The 22,181-nt window shown below is 32.0% G+C and overlaps 2 protein-coding genes across 3 annotated transcripts; one reads left to right on the top strand and one right to left on the bottom strand.

Annotated features, from left to right (window-relative positions):
• The first annotated feature begins 980 nt into the window (after positions 1 to 980).
• Positions 981 to 8,097, top strand: LOC115882778 (esterase FE4-like). 2 transcript variants are annotated; one of them, XM_030901019.1, is made up of 11 exons: positions 981 to 1,083; positions 1,326 to 1,454; positions 2,480 to 2,614; positions 4,103 to 4,262; positions 4,355 to 4,522; positions 4,746 to 4,951; positions 5,440 to 5,632; positions 5,707 to 5,873; positions 7,341 to 7,473; positions 7,535 to 7,667; positions 7,854 to 8,097. In XM_030901019.1, the coding sequence occupies exons 1-11, from the start codon at positions 1,033 to 1,035 to the stop codon at positions 8,041 to 8,043; spliced, it is 1,665 nt and encodes a 554-aa protein (XP_030756879.1). In that variant the 5' UTR covers positions 981 to 1,032; the 3' UTR covers positions 8,044 to 8,097. The 2 variants fall into 2 exon arrangements, with proteins under 2 accessions (XP_030756879.1, XP_030756878.1); XM_030901018.1 differs by having other exon boundaries at positions 4,337 to 4,522.
• Positions 8,098 to 9,089: 992 nt separating this feature from the next.
• LOC115882845 lies at positions 9,090 to 20,750 on the bottom strand. The gene is made up of 10 exons (XM_030901094.1): positions 20,568 to 20,750; positions 19,675 to 19,881; positions 19,294 to 19,567; positions 17,253 to 17,660; positions 16,942 to 16,976; positions 16,416 to 16,622; positions 16,083 to 16,303; positions 12,983 to 13,151; positions 9,774 to 9,980; positions 9,090 to 9,473 (listed from the first exon to the last, which is right to left on the bottom strand). The coding sequence occupies exons 1-10, from the start codon at positions 20,706 to 20,708 to the stop codon at positions 9,165 to 9,167; spliced, it is 2,178 nt and encodes a 725-aa protein (XP_030756954.1). The 5' UTR covers positions 20,709 to 20,750; the 3' UTR covers positions 9,090 to 9,164.
• Positions 20,751 to 22,181: the final 1,431 nt, after the last annotated feature.

Raw genomic sequence — 22,181 nt, 5'->3', positions numbered from 1 at the left:
GATTGCGCCGCATTCTAGTAGACGCAAGGTCGCCGGTTCGATTCCGGCCTCGGACATGGGTGTTAAATGTGTGTGTGAGTCTGTATTTGTCCAATTTTAAACGCTAATTAAATATTAAGAAATAAGCTGGCTGAATGTCGTAATAGACAAGTGGCCAAAAATAGGAAAAAAAATATATGATCTATTCACAACACATTCTTTTGTAGTAGTCTTTTCTATGACCCATTAGAGATGTATTTATTTTTATTTTTTAAGTAGGAATATCGATATAGATTGCCTGATTGCCCGCATGTGCACGAGAGGACGCGGCAGATCTGGCGCCATTTCTGGCGCGGATAAAGCGCGGATACTCAAAAACTAGGGGTCGACTGGTTGTCTAATTTTTGCAGTGCGTCCCAAAAAAATCTCATTCAGATTTTTGGATTCCTTTCTAATCACTTTACATACTTCTAAGATATCATTAAATTTGTTTTGATAGTTTCAGAGATATTAATAAATAAAAAAAAATTTTTTTTAGACTTTTCTAAAAAAAATAACAAAAATACAAAAATTGTTTTTTTAATCAAAACTATGCCAGGTATTTACTAAAGTTAGTCTGTACTTACTTTGCTATAAATATCTTAAATTATACAGGGTGTTCAAAACTCCAAGCCAAACTTTCTAAAATATAAAATTATTGTTTTTAAATGGATTCCTACCATGTATATTATTTTTTACATATTTTCAACAATAGATTATTATTGGCTACTAGATTTTAACGCTTGGTGTCACAAGGAATATTTTTGTAGGTCAGATAATAATGTATTCAATTAATTTATTTTGATTAAAAAATACATAGAATTGATTCTATGTCCGAAGAATATTGGAACATACCGTATAATTGTTGATACTACAGTTAGAGTGCCTCTTGAAATTGTATCAAAACATGTAGGTAAACACTTAAAATACAGTTTTATCATCAATAAAATTTGTGACAATTTTGAAAAACAAATTAGTATTTTTCAGATTGTTGAGTCCAAAAAGTGAATTAAAATGCTGCTTAAAATAGTGGCACTCGCTGTTGTTTTTCTTAATGGTCATATTGTAAGTACAAAGTTTCATAAAAAAATACAAAAATATAGTCTGTCCAACCGGTGAATCCCTGACAGTGACCATTGTGTCAGGGGCGGACAAAGGGACGGACAGACTTTTTCTAAGACCCTTAGTTTTTACAATTATTAAGTTTAGTTAATACAAGATGACCTAATAGCAATACTAAAGTGCTTCAAAGGCACTTTAGCACAAAAGGCAGTATATAATATGGGCTTAATCTTGTTTTAATTTAGTGTCAACAAGTAAATACACCAGATGGACCAATCTTGGGTACTACTGAATATTCCATAGCTGGTACACCGTATTCTTCATTTTATTCCATTCCATATGCCAAACCTCCAGTTGGAACGTTAAGATTTCAGGTAATTAACATAATATAGTCTGTTCAACGAAAGAATACATGACATTGACAGTTATATCTGTCATTTTAATTCACAGACAAATTGTATTTTCTGTCATTTTTTGAATGTCGTCTGTCGAAATTTTTCCTGACTCGTTTGGATAATCTTTACTAAAAAAACGAAATTATTTATTTATTTTATGCTAGACCGCAAAACCGCCAAGGTTGCACGCTCGGTCTTGGTTTGCTTGGTCTTGTGTAAGTTACCATTGGTCGGTCCTGGTCTTGGCCTTGCAGATCTTTGTCTTGCTTGTTGTGCAAGACTAAGACCGTTGATTGAAAGAATTGGGAAGATACTCAATTTTGATCTGTAATACGTTTGACGAAAAATCCGCGTTTTATGTATTGAAAATTTATTCTTATTCAACATAGAATAAACAACAAAAATAAAAAATCTTTTATAGGTACTGAATATTTCGTAAGATCGAAAAAAGTCGTTTAGTTAGCTTGGAAATGACGATTTATTGACATTTACCATAATATTTTACAAATGAAATAACAGCTGCGGTCTTCATTTCCAAGCCAATTCTGACGCCGTTCTTTGTTTAATCATATAATATTTTATTAAATAATTATTTAATGATAGTAAATTCGTATTATTAACGTATTGTACCCAAAATCCGTAAAACTACAGGTTAATCCGTAGTTCTGGCAACACTGTCTCCGGCAACCACCAACTCTGTCGACTGAAAGCAGAACTACGGTACAGTATTTTTTATTCGCTGCGCTGCAAACGACTATCACCGCGCAGCGGCGCAGAGCTAAACTAAATCTCGGACATCCTGACGGTAACGCCAGTTACATCTCGGACATATTTTGTACCACGAAATCGCCCATAAGGTTGCACATCTTTCTTCAATCAACGCTAAGACTCTATGAGCAAGACCAGACTTGCTCATATTTAAAATTAACCGATCGGAAGTCAAACTATTTACGTAAATGTAAACAATTAATTAATAATAATTAAAGTTGTGGATGCGTTTTTAGGCTCCCCAAGCAGTAGAGCCATGGACTGAAGTATACAATGCTACCACCGAACAAAAACGAGTATGCTATCAGCTTTATCAAGATTTACCTGAAGAAACCGAGGATTGTTTACTTCTCAATGTATATGTACCACAAGTAAGTAAAATTCCCTTTTAACATTTTTTTATAGTAGGTATTTAAGAGTCACATTTTACATTAACAGTTACTGTTTGATCGAGCTCGAAAAAGCAATGTAGCAATTTCTTTTTGGGTTATATGTTTAACAAAAGTGTTTTTAGATGTATATGTATTTTGACTATTTTTATAACGGAAATTCTTTGTGATTCCAATGTCCAATGATGTTATTTTGTAAGGCCTTATTGTGTAAAGGATGTTTTGTTAATTAAAGCATTCAAACTGTCCTGATGATGGGAATACATTTCTCAAAAGCTTGACAAATTGAAAATAAGTTTTATTAGCCTATATTGTGATTATTGACTGCATCCTCACTAAAATTAGTAATTTTTTGTTATAGTATTTATGTACCGGCACTATATAATACTCTGGATATAGTATTTAGTAGAGTATAGTAGATTTAATGGTGACTTAATCTTGGTGCGATTCTAATCTCCTTTGCCTCAACCTATCAAAAACTAAAGTTTTGTCATATAAAAGTACTGTACAACCTTTTGTACTTAATAACGCCACTACTGACTTCGTGGACTCTGCGAAATTCCTAGAGGACTTGTAGACAACTCGTTAAAACGGGAGTTGCTCATCGAAGCTTTATCAAAGAAACTAAGCGCTGCCTGTTTTGCGCTAAGATCAGTTTCTAAAGGAACTTAACTTATCAACCTCTAGAATAGCCTATTATGTCCTTTTTGAGTCATATCTTCGTTATGCCCTTACATTCTGGGGTACTTGCTGCGCAACAAAATTTGATCGTATTTTCAAACTTTAAAAGAGAACAGTTCGATATTTATTGGGACTGAACAGTAGATCTCACTGCCAGAATTTCTTTAAAAATTCCAAAATACTGACTCTTCCTTCTTTATTAATTTTTGAATCCGTTTGCTTAACCCGCAAGCACGTATCTGCTATTCCCGAAAGGCCATCTCACAACCACACTCACAACTTAGGAATGCGGAGCACGATCTTTTTCTGCCAATCCCGAGCTCAGAACTAGTTAAAGGGCCAATACTGTATAACGCTTTCATTCTTTCCCGCATTTCGCAAAGCTCTGAAATCATACTTACTGGAGAGAGCCCTATATGCGGTAAACGACTTTTTTGTTGATGTTTAATCATAAACAATTTTGAATTTTAAAATCTTGATCATCTCACACACTGGTCAAAGGTCAAGTATTTAATATTTTATAACTCTTAAAATTATATCCATTTGCAATTTTCCTAGTGTAAAATTTTTTTGATACGGCTTTTTTGTGATTTTAATGACTTAATTTTTTTTGAATTGTATGATTTGTATTGTATGTTATTTGTGCTTTTGTTTGTTTTGTAAATGCTTTGTCGATGAAGCTATTTTGGCTTTTTGCACAATAAAACGTTATTTATTTATTTAGTATCCAATATAACAGCTAAATCCTTAAATTGATTTAGAATTTTAACAACAAACTTTATCCTTTAGTCAAATGCGACTGATTTACCCGTCATGCTGTTTATACACGGCGGTGGATTTATTTCTGGTTCTGGACTTAATGGAGGACCTCAAGGATTTTATCGCCCCAACTTCTGGATGGATAACAACGTTATTCTGATCTCTATTAACTATAGACTGGGAGTTTTTGGTGCGTATTTCATATTCAGTATCCTGTATTTAGAACAAAGAACAAATCACAAAAACAAACATAAATGATTTTAAGTTTCTTCTCTACTGGAGACGAAATTATCCCAGGGAATAATGGGTTGAAAGATCAGGTTCAAGCAATGAAATGGGTGCAGAGAAACATCGCTTCGTTTGGTGGTGATCCTAAGAAAGTTCTGATTTTTGGACAATCTGCTGGTAGCGCTTCTGTAGGTTGGCATCTGTTAAGTTCATCCAGCACTGGTATGTACAAGAAATACCGTAAAAAACGGCGTCTAGTTGGCTTGGAAATGACGATCGATGACATTCCCTATATAATTTTACATGTAAAACGACAGCGATCTTCATTTCATAGCCATCGCATAGATATTCCAAGAATTGGTTATACTTGGTTTACAGTTGCTTTGCAGACCGGCCGTTGGTCCCCAATTTTCAAACTTTATTAATATAAATTTTACTTTGTTAGGTTTATTCAGAGCTGCTATTCTACAATCTGGTACTCCCTTATGTCCATGGGCTTATCAAAGGAACCAGACCACGATATCGTACAAGACGGCCAGTTTGATAGACTCGCAGTTTAACACATCCAGAGATTCAAACAAATTATTGGAAGTATTGCAAAGTGTAGACGCGAAGGCCATAGACGATGCTGCATTAACCTTTGCAAATTGGGTATTGAGGCATTTATATATTTTTAGGACTATATCTCGGGTCAAGCCATTTTCACTGTAAAAAATGTGCTAAAACTAGTAGTGGGTGCGTCACTCCGTTCACTGTAGAGAAAACTGTATTATAAAACTGCGTGTGTGTGACAGGCTTTAGTACAGGATGCAGTTGCGGCTCGTGAGTATATAGGAAGGCCATATACGAAGGCTGTATATTATGTGTACTAGGTACTAGAGCCATACGCTAAATAAATATTTTATCTGCCTAGTTATGAACTTTCTAAAAACAAAATATAATCTATATGTACTTATTTCATAATCAAGGTAAAACGTTCATTGTTTAACTTTTTAACATAGGCGGCCGTTTTAAATTAGGTACAAACAGACGAAAATGGAACAGCCCGTACAAGTTCAAATGCGCAACTTGGCCTGCACAGTCAGCCTGTGCTAAACAACTGAACGTCTGTGAGGACTCTAATGAATAATTTATTACAGGATTCCAGCCAGCCCAGTTGGGCGGAGAGGAAACAATTAGAACAAGGATTTTATTTTGCTCCTGTAGTCGAAGTTGAGAACAACGACTCTTTTGTAACGGGATATCCTTATGTCATTTTGGAAAATGGAAATTTCAATAAAATACCTATTATGATTGGTACAGATGCTGACGAGGGACTTATGAACTTATCAGGTAGGTATCCAATACGGGGTTAACCTGAAAACACCATTTATACTTATAAATTAACGGTATTAATGTTTTGGTAGAATATCTAGATAGTCAGTTGGCTGCTTATGACGAAGCATATTCAAGAATGAACCCGGGAAACCTCCATCTTGTTGATGCACAAGATATCAGTGAAGTTGGAAATGCCATTAAAGAAGAATATTCCCCGAATGATACATTTTTAAACAACAAATTAGGTGCCTTTGAGGTTTGAATCGTTTTGTTATATTTATGGGGGAAAATCTCCTGTAGCTCTTAAATTGTACCTCTTCAATATCTGGTTTATATCTGCAATGACGAGATACTTCGTGGTATATTTAGTAAGATCAATAAGACTTCCAGTAATAGCTAAGATATTTTACAAGTAGAACGAGTACTTGTATGAGAAATACATATTAAAGGTTCTTTGGGTGTCACAAACTGAGCGTGCAGTAGAAGTTTATAGAGAATTACAATATCTAGATCGGATATTTTTTGCACATCATTGTTTTACAATGAGATCTATCATTTAAAAATATTTTAATATGGCGGCACTTCCGGGAATATCGGAAATTGTCAGCAGTTTTCTTATTTTAAATAGGTACTTCCATTATTTTATTACATATTTAAGTTGTCTGTCAAATTTTATGAATTTTGATATTAATAAACACTCTATATCTAACATTGACCGTTTTTGAGAAAAAAATTATTCAAAATTTTTCGAGGAAAAAAACTGCCTGTCAAAAAAAGTTGTAGAGCCTAAACATCAAATTTAGTGAAGACATCTATTTCAAAAATTAAATTGTTTGAATGCCATATATCTAATATTGGCTGTAGCTGTTTTAAAGCGTACATTTTTCTTGATTTTATCTAGTTTTCTTTGACATTAAGTGTCAAACAATTAGACAATTTATTTCCTTCTGTCACAAAACTAATTATTTGAATATCGTATTATATTATAAATACTGCTGCTAAAACTTTATAAAGTGTATTTATAAAAATATATCTGGTATTTTAGTGATATCTACTAGTTGATATTAATATTATATAACATTTATGAAAAAAAAAACGACGCAAAGTTGGCTTGGAAATGACGATCGATGACATACTGATTTTTTAACAAAATTTTCCAATATGACATGGCCAGATATATTGTTTTACATTACTTGACGTTTAAAGTCATAGGCTACTGTTTAAAAACCAGAAAAATATACGTTTTAAAACTAAATCTTAAATAACTTAAAAACGATTTATTTTAGGTATAGGAATATGTATAATCAAAAAGTAACGAATTAAAAAACTTTTTCACTAGTGAAATAAAAAAAGTAGGTTTCCATTTGGAAAAAATGATTTATGATAATTTTTCAAATATTTAATAAAAAATGGGGGTATCCATTTAAAATAAGAAAGTTGCTGTCAAGTTCCGGTATTTTCGGAAGTGCCGCCATATTGAAAATATTTTTAATCGATACATCTCATTGTGAAACAATGATTTGCAAAGATCTCCGTTCTGGATACTGTAGTTCTCTAAAAACCACCCTGTATATGCTCTAATATTTCGATTACTTTTATTAAGTGATTTTGTATCGCTAGAAGGAATGTAATGGATGATGTGTCTCTTTTTCTCAAGCTAGAGAATATTTCGAAAAATATTTAATATTTAGAAATTGAAAATAATTTAAAACTTTTTTTTCAGTATTTCACAGAACAAGACTTTACAAAATCTATAGTAAAACATGCCGAATTACATTCGGCCGAAGCAAGTACATATTTCTACGAATTTTCGTACTCTGGGGAAATGGGTTTTAATACCTATTACAGATATCCAGGTAAATTATTACATACTTTTTAGCATCTAAAAATATTATCGAATGTTTTGGTATTTTACAGGTTCTACAAATATTACTCATGGCGAAGAAATGGGATATATTTTTTCCACTGCAGATCCAAATAATTTTTCTGTAGCCGATCAACTAGTGCATAAGAGATTATTAAGATTATGGATTAACTTTGCTACTTATCTGTGAGTATTTGAAAATAGTCTTTCGGTTTTTATAATATTTGTATATTTTGTGAATATCTTCGAAAGTATTCTAATGTGTTTCATTTGCAAAGCCACATTTTATTGGTTTTTATATGTCTTATGGTTTCCGAGATTTCAATCTCTACCCTCGAATTTAGAACACCCTGTATATCCAAATAATTTTAGAAACCCGACGCCAGAAGTTGATGAACTCTTGCAAAATATTACTTGGCCTGAACTCAAACCTGGAGCCTTTAAGTTTGTGAATATACTGTCGGATTTGGTAGTGACAGCGGGCACACCAAAGGCGAAGAGAATAGCTTTCTGGGACAGCCTGTATGAGAAATATGGAATCAAGCCTTTTGATACATATTAGGAAACTTTATTGTGTACTTTATATAGATATTGATCTATTAAATTGTTAAAAAAATCAACAAATATTTATTTTGGCTAATATTTATTTAAGTTTTTTCATTAAAAATTTGGAATTGTTCGAAAAACAAATTGGATTTAAAAATCATGATAATATAGTAATATTAGGTAGTAGAAGAAACAAGAAAATCCAAAAAAGATCCAGTGGTTCTCAAAATTTGAGCAAAAAATATTTTTTTTAAAACGGTAAAGAGAAAATATGTTTCTTTTACTTTTATCGAGATCTACCAGCCCTGAAATTATTTGCACTCATTTAAGACTCACCCTGTATATTGAGCCACCATGAGTACACTCGTTGAATTTGATACTTAATGTCAGTTTAATAATATCTTTTTGTTTCAAACGTCACAAAAGTATTATTTTTTGCGACGTGATTGACAGTATAAAAAAGTCATTTTAACGCCTAGGTTGCGCCTAGGCATAAAAGTAAGGCACTTTTAGGCCTAAGCTTAAAAGTAAGAAAATATATTATTAACCTGACATAAAGTGTCAAATTCAACGAGCGTAACCGTAGTTTCTCGATATATAATTACATACAAGGTATTACTTTTATGTCTTTTTATATTATTTAGAACTTTTGAAATTGTTTAAAAATTATTTGTCGCATTTGTGGCATTAGTAAAATAACTCCGTTATTTTGGACTTATTTGAAGAACGATAAAGAGAAAATATGATTATTTTATCGAGATCTACAACCCCTTAAAATACTTGCACTTTTTTCTGGGACACCCTGTATAAATTTAAAAAAAATATACACGCTGTAAATAAGTACAACGAGAAAAAAATCAGGTGACTATTTGTTGAAAAATAAAAGTGTTTTTCATGTAAAATTATTTGATGTATTATACAGGGTCTCTATTAAATAAGTGTAAGACAGCAGAAACAGGCCCATGAGTTTTTTTAAAAAAAATTGCTGAAACATTAAATTGTTCCTACAACAATAATTTGAAGATGCTCTTAAATAAAGTTGAAATTCTCATTCACACTGCAAAATAAAAATACAAGATTTAATTTAAACTATTTTAACAAATATAATTATTGTAACAATATTAAATTTGAACAAACTTAGGCTTTTTTCAGTAGAATCGTGAAATAATTCTCCAACTCAGTTAAGCCTTCTTTGTTAGCTTCGTAACAAGGAAGTTTTTGGAATCTTTCTATGTAGGCCTTAACATTAGGGAAGTCAGTGTAAGGAACCAGACCCGAATATGACGTCACACTGGACACTATACTGAAATCAGCAATGGTTGGCTTGTTACCAGCAACGAAATCAGTTTTGTTCTCTGTAAAAATCCTCTCCAGGAAACCTAGAGCTTCTTTAAGGTCGTCGAACTTTTCCTGGGTTGGTTTTATACCTTTTAAGATAAGAGGTCTCTGTAAAAGAAAGCGAAATAAGTTAATAGTAAGTTGAAAAAAAATCGGCGTGAAATGACAATCGATGATAATTTTGGCGAGGTCAATCTGTAGGTGTCGTTTATTAAATCTTGTCTAGGTTCTCCCCTTTTAAGGCTAACTGGCAGTAAGTGCCATTAAGAAACAAAGAAGAGTACGAGCCAAATAATGACGACTAGGGCTCGACCTAGCTAAAGTTATCATTGATAGTCATTCCACAGCCTTCTCTGACGCCTTTTTTTTCAAGGGTATGGTGTTTCAAAGAAACAAATGTGTATTTACCGAAATAGCACTAGCTCTCGAGAACAAAATACTGGAATCAAAATGTAGTCTGTGATCAATGGTGGCTTTTAATTTGTAGTCTTCTTTCGAGTATAGAGAGTCATCTTTACCATATTTGGCGACTAAATAACCATTGATGGCATGGCTGTCTGGTACGACAAAACCATCATCGTCTTCTAAAACTGGAATGGTATGTTGAGGATTTTTCTACAAAAAAAATGTTAAATATAAAAATATTATTTCCTAATTATGTAAAAAAGTAACTATTATACGTATTTATTTTGAAGATGCATGAATTGAAATAATGCATGAAAAAATAATAAAGTGATATTATTTTTTTTAATTAGTTTATGTGAATTATGACACTAGTTTTTGCTTGAAGCTATACAGGGTCCGGCAATAGTGCGTCGGGCATACGTAGCTCCTAGAATAAAAAAACTTGGGAATTTTATTTAAGTGTAAACCTAAAGTATGTACAGCTGATTCCAATAAAATTGAATACGATTTAAAACATATTTTTATTATTTCGGGCAGTATGTTCTATGATACCAGTCCCCCATTTCTCTACTCATGTCATGCTGATATGACGTTCTGAAAAATTTATTTGCCACTTTATCAAAAGCAAAGTTGTTTTATACAATGTCACAATAACCTTAACATGTCAAAATACTTGACACATAAATACACTGTCCAAATATTCGAAAAAAATGTGTAAAGAGTCGTATTCATTTGTTTTTGAACCAGCTGTACAGGTTGTGTTTCAAAAAAATATTTTAACTTCAATAGGGTGGCTCAAGAAAGTGTGAGTGGATCGGGATGATTTTTTCTTAAATAGAACACCCTGTATATTATTGCATTTTTGATTTCTTTTCAGATCACTTTACATAATCCTAAGATATGAATAAATATATTTAGATAGTTTCAGAGATATTAATAGATAAATAAAAAAAAATATATTTTTCAACCTTCATTAAAAGAAAATATTACAAATACAAGAACTGTCCTGAAATCAAAACTATATCAGGTATTTACTTTAGATGGTCTATTCTTAACTTTGCTATAAATATCGTAATCTTAAATCATACAGGATGTTCAAAATTCTACGCCAAACTTTCTAAAATATAAAATAATTTTTCTTTGTTTTTTAAATGGAACACCCTGTATATTATATTTTCATTAGATTTAAAAATGAACATTTTTTGTATTTAAAGTATTTCAAAATTTTTAACGGTTTTGCAGATACACTCAATGGTAAAATACGAGAAAAAATGCCATGAAATAAAAAACTGCGAATATCTGCGAAACCGTTAAAAATTTCGAAATACTCTAAATACAAAAAATGTTCATTTTTTAATTCTCCATCTGCTGAAATAATAATATATAGGGTGTTTCATTAAAAAAAAAACGAAGGAAAGTTATTTTAAATTTTAGAAAGTTTGGCATAGAGTTTTGAATATCCCGTATCATTTACGATTACCATATTTATAGCAAAGTAACTACATACCATCTAAAGTAAATACCTAATATAGTTTTGATTTCAGGACAGTTCTTGTATTTTTTATAATTTTTTTAAGAATGGCTGAAAAATATACATTTTTTATTTATTTATTAATAACGATGAAACTATCGAAATATATTTACTAACATCTTACCGGGTGTTTCATTTAAAAAAATCATCCCGATCCACTCACACTTTTTGAGCCACCCTATAGAAGTTAAAATATTTTCCTAGAATACATCCTAGAACACACTTCAGATTTGCACTTAAACAAAATTCTTAAGTTTTTTATTTTAGGAGCTACAGATGCCCGACGCAGTATTGCCGGACCCTGTATTATATTTTGTAAATAACAAAGAAACGAATATATCATATAGAAATTGAATAAAATATAAAAATATTATACTTAATTTTATTGTTGATACAATTTCAAATAAATTTTCTTTAATTTTTTCTAAGAAGTTTACAAAACTACATAATGAATAAGGATCGAATATATGTCTTTCACTAGCGTGTACCAGCGACTTCGTTCGCGTCGAATTAATCATTTGTAATGGTGATGATAAAGCAAAGCAAGAATTTCCATTAACATAAAAACTGGATAAAATTTTCTCACATTGATGTCAGCATGAGAAAAAACAATATGGCGATATTATTATATAACTTGGTAATATTTGAGAGGTAGTTTCATCTCGTTGGAATTTGACTTTCGAAAAATCCTTTTGCCAAAAATAAGCTTTTTACGTCAAGCAGTTTAAGCAGAATCGTGGTTAAGAAATTACCCAACTTTTGGAACACCCTGTATGATTTTTAAAAATTTCAAAATATGTAAAAAAACAAATAAATTATGCTTATCCAAGCGTTTTCCCGAAAAGACTAACAGTTTTTTTAAATAACAAATATTGTAATATTTGAGGGGCGTTTCACCCTCTTGGAATTTGAGATTCGAGAAACCCCTCCTTATCGAACCTCTACACCCCACAGTCAATCCATTTGCCAAAAATCAGCTTTAAACGTCAAGCAGTTTAAGCAGAATCGTGATTACTCAATGGTCATATTTTATGAAACACCCTGTATCAAATTTATAAAAAAATGTTAAAATATGTAAAACAACAAAATCAAATATACGTGTTTAAGAGTTTTTCCGAAAAACTCACCGGTTTTTAAATAAAAAATATTTTTATATTTGATGGATAGTTTCACCTCCTTAGAATTCGAGTTTCGAAAAATCCCTTCTTATCGAACCTCCACACCCTAAAGTCAATCTGTTTTCCAAAAATCAGCTTTTTACGTCAAGCGGTTTAAGCAGGATCGTGATTAATCAATGACCAGATTTTTCAAAACACCCTGTATACATTTTTAAAAATCTTAAAAAATGTAAAAAAACAAAATGAAATATACGTGTTTAAGCGTTTTTTTCGGAAACTTGACCGTTTTTTAAATAAAAAATATTGTAATATTTGAGGGGCGGTTTCACCCTCTTGGAACTGGAATTTCGAAAAATCCCTTCTTATCGAACCTCTACACCCTAGAATCAACCTGTATGCCAAAATTGAGCTTCTTACGTTGAGTGGTTTGAGCAGGATCGTGATTAATCAGTATGTCAGTCACTTAAGGATTTTATATATTAGTATAGATTAAGGTAAAACTATTTCATGCTAAATTAATAAAAAACATCTTAAAAATTCTTTTAACCCTAAATCACTCTTACCTTAAGAAATTCGTTCGATAGGTGCTCTCCTGCCTGGAAATTTATCGGCACAAGTTCTAGCTCAAGACCTAAAGCCTTAGCGCACATGAGCACAGATCTAACTGGTGGACTAGCCTTTGAACCGTACAATTTAGGAGTCATGTTAACGCTTAATTTTATTAAAAATATTTAATTATAATTAATTCGAGCTGAAGCTAACTGCGATGGTAAGTCAATAAATAATGAATAACGAATGGAAATTACGCTGTATAAGTAGGTACAAATAAAACTCGTAAAGCAATCGTAAATTAAATAAAAAAAAGTCCAATAAAAAAGGCTATAATTGGCGTATCATTGTTTATCAAATTTATATATAGCGATAGATAAACCGGAGATAAAAGAGATAGAAAATATAACATCTTTATACAGGATGTCCAAACAATTTTTATTTATTAACATTTGAACTCCTAGAATGACAAACTATTTTATATTGATCGCCGTGTGCCAAACTCATTTAGATAAGTGATTATGTTAAATTATTTTTTTAATAGTCATTATCAGGTGCCTAGCAAATATTTTTTTTTACTTTTTGGTACATTATCACAAGTAAACATTTTTCTTTCTTGATTACTTTTTTAGAAAAAATGTCATAGTTTGATTAGAGACTAAACAGTTACGTGTTTATTTGAAATGTTATGAAATATTCAATAATTATTGTAACAGAGATTATTTATATAAAATTTAAATGACTTGTGGTCCTTAAATTCTACAATTTATTCATTGTCACAGTATTAATAAAATATCTTTTTAGTGAATCACAATAATAGATTTATTATACCGTATAATATATGGTATAATGGTATGTATGTACGTATTATTTCATATGGCTCTTTCAACGGTAAAATACGAGAAAAAAATCATTGGGTGGCGTTGATTAAAGTTCACTGTAGAAAATGCCATATGAAATATAAAAGCGCAAATATTTGCGAAAACGTTAAAAATTTTGAAATACTCTAAATACAAAAAAATGTTCATTTTTTAATTCTCCATCTATTATAAACATTATATACAGGGTGTTCTATTAAAAAAAAAGAAAATTTATTTCGTATTTTAGAACGTTTAGCGCAGAATTTGGAACACCCTGTATGATTTAAGATTACGATATTTATAGCAAAGTAAGTACAGACCATCTAAAGTAAATGTCTAATATAGTTTTGATTTCAGGACAGTTCTTGTATTTTTATTAATTTTTTTTATTTATTTATTATTATCTCTGAAACTATCTAAACCTATTGAAGAAAGGAAGCCAAAAATGCAATAATATACAGGGTGTTCCATTAAAAAATTGTCCCGATCCACTCACACTTCTTTGAACCACCCTGTTAAAATATTTTCCCGAAATACATCTTAGTACAGTACATCTGCTGGATATGTGTCTATAAAAGGAATTTCAAGAATGCGGACAAAAAACATTTAAATAAAGCAGCTTAATATGTTTTATACGTCGATTTGACGAGTGCGTCACCGCAAATCAGCTCCATACTATTTTAATGGCTACCAGCAAATTTGTTGAATTTTTATTGATGGGACGCGTCATCTGTTTTACGAAAAACATCGAGAGAATATCGTTTCTCCTCTTACGGATACCCCGTAGCTTCAGAACGGACAGACGTGCTGTACATACATTAGAGTTTGTACTTAAGCAAAAGTTTTTTATAGATGCCCGACGCATTGCCGGACCCTGTACTAAAAGTATCATATATTATTATGTATGTATGGTGGGGATATACTTAACAAGTGCTTAACAGGTTTTCTCAGCATGTGATTTTGCGGGCTTGAGCAAATCCAAAAAATCCGTTTGAACTCCCGTACTATAAGGAGGGTGTTATAAAGTTTGTTCCAACCCGCCGCAGAACCGTCACTGAACGATCACGCTCGTGCGTAGTAATCCAAATGTGTTCCAACTGAGATTTGACGGTTATCGGACGATCCTATTTGCGTACCATTCTACCTTGGGATCGTTTACGATTTCAGAACGGTAATTTCGGTACATGGTCCAAATTGAGAACTGTTTGGGTTGACTTGCGCATTAAAGCATATTGGCGGGGATTATCGATTTTTAACATCTTATTCTGGTCCGGCGGCCGGCTGATGCTTCTGTCTTAGTTACTTTTTACAAATTAGAATGTTATACATGTGCGTTATACAGGGTGATCCCTTGACTCGGGGCACCTACCCTAATATTTTTAAATGGCAACCCCTGTTTCTTTTACCATTTTTTATTGTTTCTTTATATTTTTTTTTTTTTTTTTTTTTTTTTTTTTTGAAAATTTTATAAGGAACACAAAATAAACAAAATAAATTATCGAAAATAACGACAACAAATGCCTCAAAATTGTCCCTCTTAATATGTAAATTGACGTATTTCATAAAATTTTCATACTATCATCAGTAGAGCAATATTAAATACTGTTCGTTTTCAAATTGTCACCCTGTATATACGTGTGCGTTATACTTTTGCTTGTGAGTTTGTGTGGAGTAAATCGTTCGGAGATTTTAATTAATTTTTATTTATGGAAATAATATTCAAAGATTCTACCACTGCAGTGAAATAAGAGGAAACTACGCATAACAGAATCATAAAAGAGAGGATAGGTAATTGAGTTAGTGAGTATACAGTTGAAACAACGCTTACCAACAATAATTACTGGATTCTGATTTTCCATTTCATAATAATAATTATTATTGTGCAAAACAAAATAATCGGGTTATGTTATGAAATTCCTATAAAAACAAAAACCGATCGATACATGCACGCTTGACACTTTTGACAGTCCTGAAAACAATCCACATAGCGTTCCAAAGTTGATACTTTTTGCACCGTCACGAAACTATTCGAAGTCTGCGCATGCTAACAAAGTGAAAAACCGATTCGAGTACGATTTTGAAACGATCCTGAAATGCTGGTTGGAACAAACCTATAGTTGGCAACCTACTTGTATTAGTAATAAAATATACGCAAAACACTTGTTTAATAGAATTAAAACAATCTTTACAGTACTAATTTATTTTTGTAATAGCTAAATCTTCATTTAGTTTGTAATAAACAGTTTTCTTAAACCTTTCAACGTAGGCTGCCACTTGAGGAAAATCACCATATGGTACAAATCGATCAGCGTTTGTTACTGTATTGAATATACTGAAATCAGCAATGGTGATGTCGTTTCCAGCGACATAGTCAGTTTTAGTATTCTCCAAAATCTTGTCTAGAAATCCTAGAGCTTCTTTAAAGTCAGTATATCGATCCTCTGATGGTTTAATTCCTAGCAAAAATAATGGCTTCTGCAAAATAATAAAATACCTACAATGTAGTCGAAAAAAAAACAACGTCGCAGTGACCTTTTTACTTTTTTTCCTAAAATTTTTTTTTTTTTTTAAATAAAACCTTTTTTACCGTTATTGCTACAGATCTCGCAAACAAAGTGCTAGAATCAAAGTGTAATCTGTGGTCAATGATAGCTCGTTGTTTTAGATCTTTACTCGGATACAGAGTGTCATCTTTGCCATATTTCGAAACAAGATATGCCATAATGGCATGGCTATCTGATAAGATGAAACCATCTTCATCTTCTAAAACTGGTATAGTGTGCTGAGGATTTTTCTAAAAAAAACAGAGTGATAAAACCATTTATCTTTGGATAAAACAAAGATTAGAGGCAATCTTATGTGACGTTATAGGATTTAGTAGGCTAAAGGAAATGCAAAAATATAGGGAGATCCGGCTGTGATGGCACACTTTTTTTAAACATCCGATAAATTGAAAAATACTGACAATAGAAAATTGAAAAAATGGGTGCAAAACTTTTGCTTTATCATTATTTGTAATCAAATAAGAGGCTAGGTAGACAACTGAACCTGAAAAATATATATTTTTGTTTCACCTTGGTGTGCCATCATAACTATTGGGATCATTGGCATACTTGTAGGATTTCTGATAGCATAGTAATAATTTTTTCTATAAAAAAAAAAAAAAAAAAAAAAAAAAAAAAAATGTTCCAAAACACTGAACGTTTAATAACTAGATAGATATAAACTTATGTATGTAATGGAAAAGTATACTGAAAAAGACATAAGATCTAACATAACTAAATACATATTTCACAAATGAATGTTTTGGTTTTGGGGCTTATTCCAGCACATTCTGCGTGGGCCCATTTTCGACAATTTTGACAACGAATCCAGGTTTCTCTGGAACGAGAATGAGAATATAAAGAGTTGCAATAAATGCAACTTGGATCGTCTTCGTCATCAGATTCTGTATTGATAACATGGTCTTCTTCATCGCTCTCCGGTATTTCCACCCTCCTTTTGATTTTTCTTGCCGACTTTCTTCTTTCTTTTTCTCTTATTTCGTTTTCTTTCTTATGCAGTAATGCTATTTCGGGTGTTGAGTTCAGGATACCTTGCGAACCTTTTTTGTGTTTCCTTTTCTTCAGAATATTTTCTAATGTAGCTTGAGGTGTTGGTGACAACTCTTCGATGAATTGTTTCGATAATTTGCTCAAAGGAATGTCTTCGTCATCATTTAAGGGCTCAGGAGATTTGACGTGTCTGGAGCAAGTAGGTTCTGGCATGTCAGTTGAAGCTGCAGACCTGGAGCAAGTAGATACTGGGTTGTCAAGAGGCATTGTGCTGAGTGCTTTGAATTTCAATAATACGTAACCATAGGGAAAATGGGGAAACAGCAGAACACCTTATCACTGAGTGCGAGACGACGACCATTCGTGCCATGAACCCGGTACGTAGTACGGAGATGGAGAGCTGGCCTGTGGAGCCGTCTCAGATGCTGGCTCTTAGGCCTGAGACTGTATGATGAGTTACAACTCGTTATAACTCAAGAAAGGGGAACACACAATAGATCTATAAGGTCGCGGTGATTAACTCCCCTCTTAAACATTCTACATTCTACATTGTCGGACCCTGTATAAAAGGTTCATGTATGTATGGTGGGGGTACTTAACAGGGTGCTTAACAAGGTTTTTCTCTTTATGTCATTTTACCGGGCTTGAGCAGATCCAAAAATCTCGTTTGAACTCCCGTACTATAAGGAGGGTGTTATAAGGTTTGTTCCAACCCGCCGCAGAACCGTCACTGAACGATCACGCTCGTGCGTAGTAATCCAAATGTGTTCCAACTGAGATTTGACGGTGATCAGACGATCCTATTTAGGTACCAACCTACCTTGGAATCGTTTAGTTACGATTTCAGAACGGTAATTTCGGTACATGGTCCAAATTGAGAACTGTTTGGGTTGACTTGCGCATTAAAGCATATTGGCAGGGATTATCGATTTTTAACATCTTATTCTGGTCCGGCGGCCGGCTGATGCTTCTGTCTTAGTTACTTTTTACAAATTAGAATGTTATACATGTGCGTTATACAGGGTGACCCCTTGACTCCCAGGGCACCTACCCCTAATATTTTAAATAGCAACCCCTATTTCTTTTACCATTTTTGTGTTTCTTATAGAATTCTACATAAACTGCATTATCTTTTTGAGAATTTTATAAGGAACACAAAAATGGTAAAAGAAATAAGGGTTGCCATTTAATTGAAAGTAACACGACAACAAATGCCTCAAAAATTGTCCCCCTTGATATGTAAATAGACGTATTTCGCCAAATTTTCATACTATCATCGGTAGAGGCAATATTAAATACTGTTCGTTTTCAAATTGTCACCCTGTATATACGTGTGCGTTATACTTTTGCTTGTGATTTGTGTGGAGTAAATCGTTCGGAAATTTTAATTAATTTTTTATTTATAAAATAATATTCAAAGATTCTACCACTGCAGTGAAATAAGAGGAAACTACGCATAACAGAATCATAAAAGAGAGGATAGGTAAGTGAGTTAGTGAGTATACAGTTGAAACAATACTTACCAACAATTACTGCATTCTGATTCTCCATTTCATAATAATAATTATTATTATTGCAAACAAAAATAATCGGGTTATGTTATGAAATTCTAAACAAAAACAAAAAACCGATCGATACATGCACGCTTGACACTTTTGACAGTCCCGAAAACAATCCACATAGCGTTTCAAAGTACTTTGGAACTACTTTCCACACTTTTTGCACCGTCACGAAACTATTCGAAGTCCGCGCATGCTAACAAAGTGAAAAACCGATTCGAGTACGATTTTGAAACGATCCCGAAATGCTGGTTGGAACAAACCTATAGTTTACCTACTTGTGTTAGTAATAAAAAATATACGCAAAAACACTTGTTTAATAGAATTAAAACAATCTTTACAGTACTAATTTATTTTGTATTAGCTAAATCTTCATTTAGTTTGTAATAAACAGTTTTCTTAAACCTTTCAACGTAGGCTGCCACTTGAGGAAAATCACCATATGGTACAAATCGATCAGCGTTTGTTACTGTATTGAATATACTGAAATCAGCAATGGTGATGTCGTTTCCAGCAACATAGTCAGTTTTAGTATTCTCCAAAATCTTGTCCAAAAACCCTAGAGCTTCTTTGAAGTCCCTATATCGATCTTCTGATGGTTTAATTCCTAGCAAAAATAATGGCTTCTGCAAAATAATAAAATACCTACAATGTAGTCGAAAAAAAAACAACGTCGCAGTGACCTTTTTACTTTTTTCTAAATTTATCAAATTATAAATAAAACCTGTTTTACCGTTATTGCTACAGATCTCGCAAACAAAGTGCTAGAATCGAAGTGTAATCTGTGGTCAATGATAGCTCGTTGTTTTAGATCTTTACTCGGATACAGAGTGTCATCTTTGCCATATTTCGAAACAAGATATGCCATAATGGCATGGCTATCTGATAAGATGAAACCATCTTCATCTTCTAAAACTGGTATAGTGTGCTGAGGATTTTTCTAAAAAAAAACAAGTGATAAAACCATTTATCTTTGGATAAAACAAAAATTGGGGCATTTATATGACGTTATAGGGTTTAGTAAGGCTAAAGTAAAAATATATCATGGTATAAAATGAACAATATCGAATCTGCGTGCGGTTGAAAAATAGAAATAATTTTGCAATCATCCTACAGCTATGGTGTAATCAGAAAAATTAAAAACTATTGAAGAAGGACCTCCAAAGCATATTTTGAATATTAATACTAAATTAAAATTGTGTATTCGTCATTTTAGTGAAAATGTTTATAAAAGTGAACACTGGTTATGTGGTTGTAAGGCACTCAATAAACTTTTTTGTTGGTCTTGTCTACTATTTTTTCTACAGATACGACCACAGCTTTGTTTTTTACCTAAATTTAGAACTTTTTTTAAAATGGTTTGATTATTTTTTAACCTGTTACATTTTTTGTATATTTTATTTTTATAACTTCAAAATAAGAAATAAAAAAAAGAAAAATTAAATTAATAAAAATTAATAAATAAAAAAAAAGAAAAAAAATATCGTGTTGATGAAATATTAATTGCAGTTACTTATTACATCCCCTTGAATTGACGCTATGTTACGCCACTGTAAACTGTAATGACTAATATAGTTGAGCAAATACAAATTTTTAGGATGGTTAAACATAAATTACGTTATTTACCTTCAAAAAGTCATCTGACAAATGTTCCTTTTCATACAAATTCACCAAAACAAACTCCAGTTCTAAATTTAAACCTTTGGCACATAACAACACCGCTCGCGTTGGTGGACTTCGGTATAAACCGTACAACTTCGGAGCCATGCTTTCTGCTTGTAATCGTTTATCTCGTCATATTTTTCTCAATAAAGCTTATTTTAACACCTATCTTTTTTTTAATATCAGGAAAATGTACGTTGGAACTTTGGCAACGTTGCTGACTGCGTAAATAATTCATTCATTTTAGATCTGTATAGATATTAGCCTTTTAGGTAGGGATGATTAGTGTCGATATGATACTTTTTTTCAAGCGGCACAAATAATTTTTGAAACAATTTCAAACGTTACAAATAATATAAAAAAAATTAAAAGTGATACCTTGTAAGTAATTTTATATCTGAAAGCTATGGTTACACTCGTTGAATTTGACACTTTATGTCAGTTTAATAATATATTTTCGTACTTTTCTGCTTAGGCGTAAAACTGCTTTTATGCCTAGGCGTTAAAATGACTTTTTTATACAGGGTGTCTCAGAAATAAGTGCAAGTATTTTAAGGGGTGGTAGATCTCGATAAAAGAAACATATTTTTTATTTATCGTTTTCCAAATAAGTCCAAAATAACGGACTTATTTTACTTTGAAAATTTCCAAAAAAAAAAATGATTTTTTGCTAAAATTTTGAGAACCACTGGATCTTTTCTGGATTTTCTTTCTTGTAAATTTAATCTACTATACTATGTTGCCATATTATCAAAAAATTTCGAATTTTAAAAAAAAAAATTTGCGAGAAAAACCTCATAGGCGTGTTTCTGGGGTTGAACTATACTACCAGTTAAAATACGTGCACTTATTTTTGGGACACCCTGTATTGTAAATCATGTCGCAAAAATTAATACTTTTGTGACGTTTGAAAAAAGTATCTTATTCACCTTTAATTGATGCCTTAAGAGATAAAAAAATAAAAATGTAAGCTAAGCTTTCTATCATAGAGCAAACAATACATAATATGTAGTATATATTTTGATTAGAGAGTCACGTAAATATTTTAAGCTATATAAATCTAATTATTACCTGGTACCTGTGCTAGTACAGATAATTACACAAGACACAAGCATACTTTATTTATTTAGAGAAAATTAAAAAATGTTACCAAAATGAAACGCAACCTATCTATAGCGATCCTTTCATGACAGTTTCTTTTCTGTGTGCCAAAGTTTTACTTTTAAAATTAGATTTCAAGCTTATAGAATCTTATGTATCCATTCATATATTTAAAATTATTATATTTTCAGTCGCTAAGGGTTGGACTAAGAAACTACTTCCAATTTTTCTTACACAAATAGTCTAGAACTATTATGTTTCGTATTTTTCTCTACTTAATTCTATATTTCCACTGCCATTGATATTTTTATGTGGTCTAGGGCGCGCGCAGATTTTTACACACACCATTGTTGTCAGACAGTGTTTAAAAGCGGAAATATAAAGAAAATAGTAATTTAAACATAATTTACTGAAAAATGTCAACTGGAGGATCCATGACAGTTGTGACTGTCATTTTAATTCACATGCTTCACGATC

This window comes from Sitophilus oryzae, unplaced genomic scaffold (genome assembly GCF_002938485.1).
Source record: "Sitophilus oryzae breed Bouriz unplaced genomic scaffold, Soryzae_2.0 scaffold_179_pilon_pilon, whole genome shotgun sequence".
NCBI lineage: Eukaryota > Metazoa > Arthropoda > Insecta > Coleoptera > Curculionidae > Sitophilus > Sitophilus oryzae.
The sequence above is the reverse complement of the archived record's forward strand: the minus strand, read 5'-3'. Positions and strand labels throughout refer to the sequence as shown.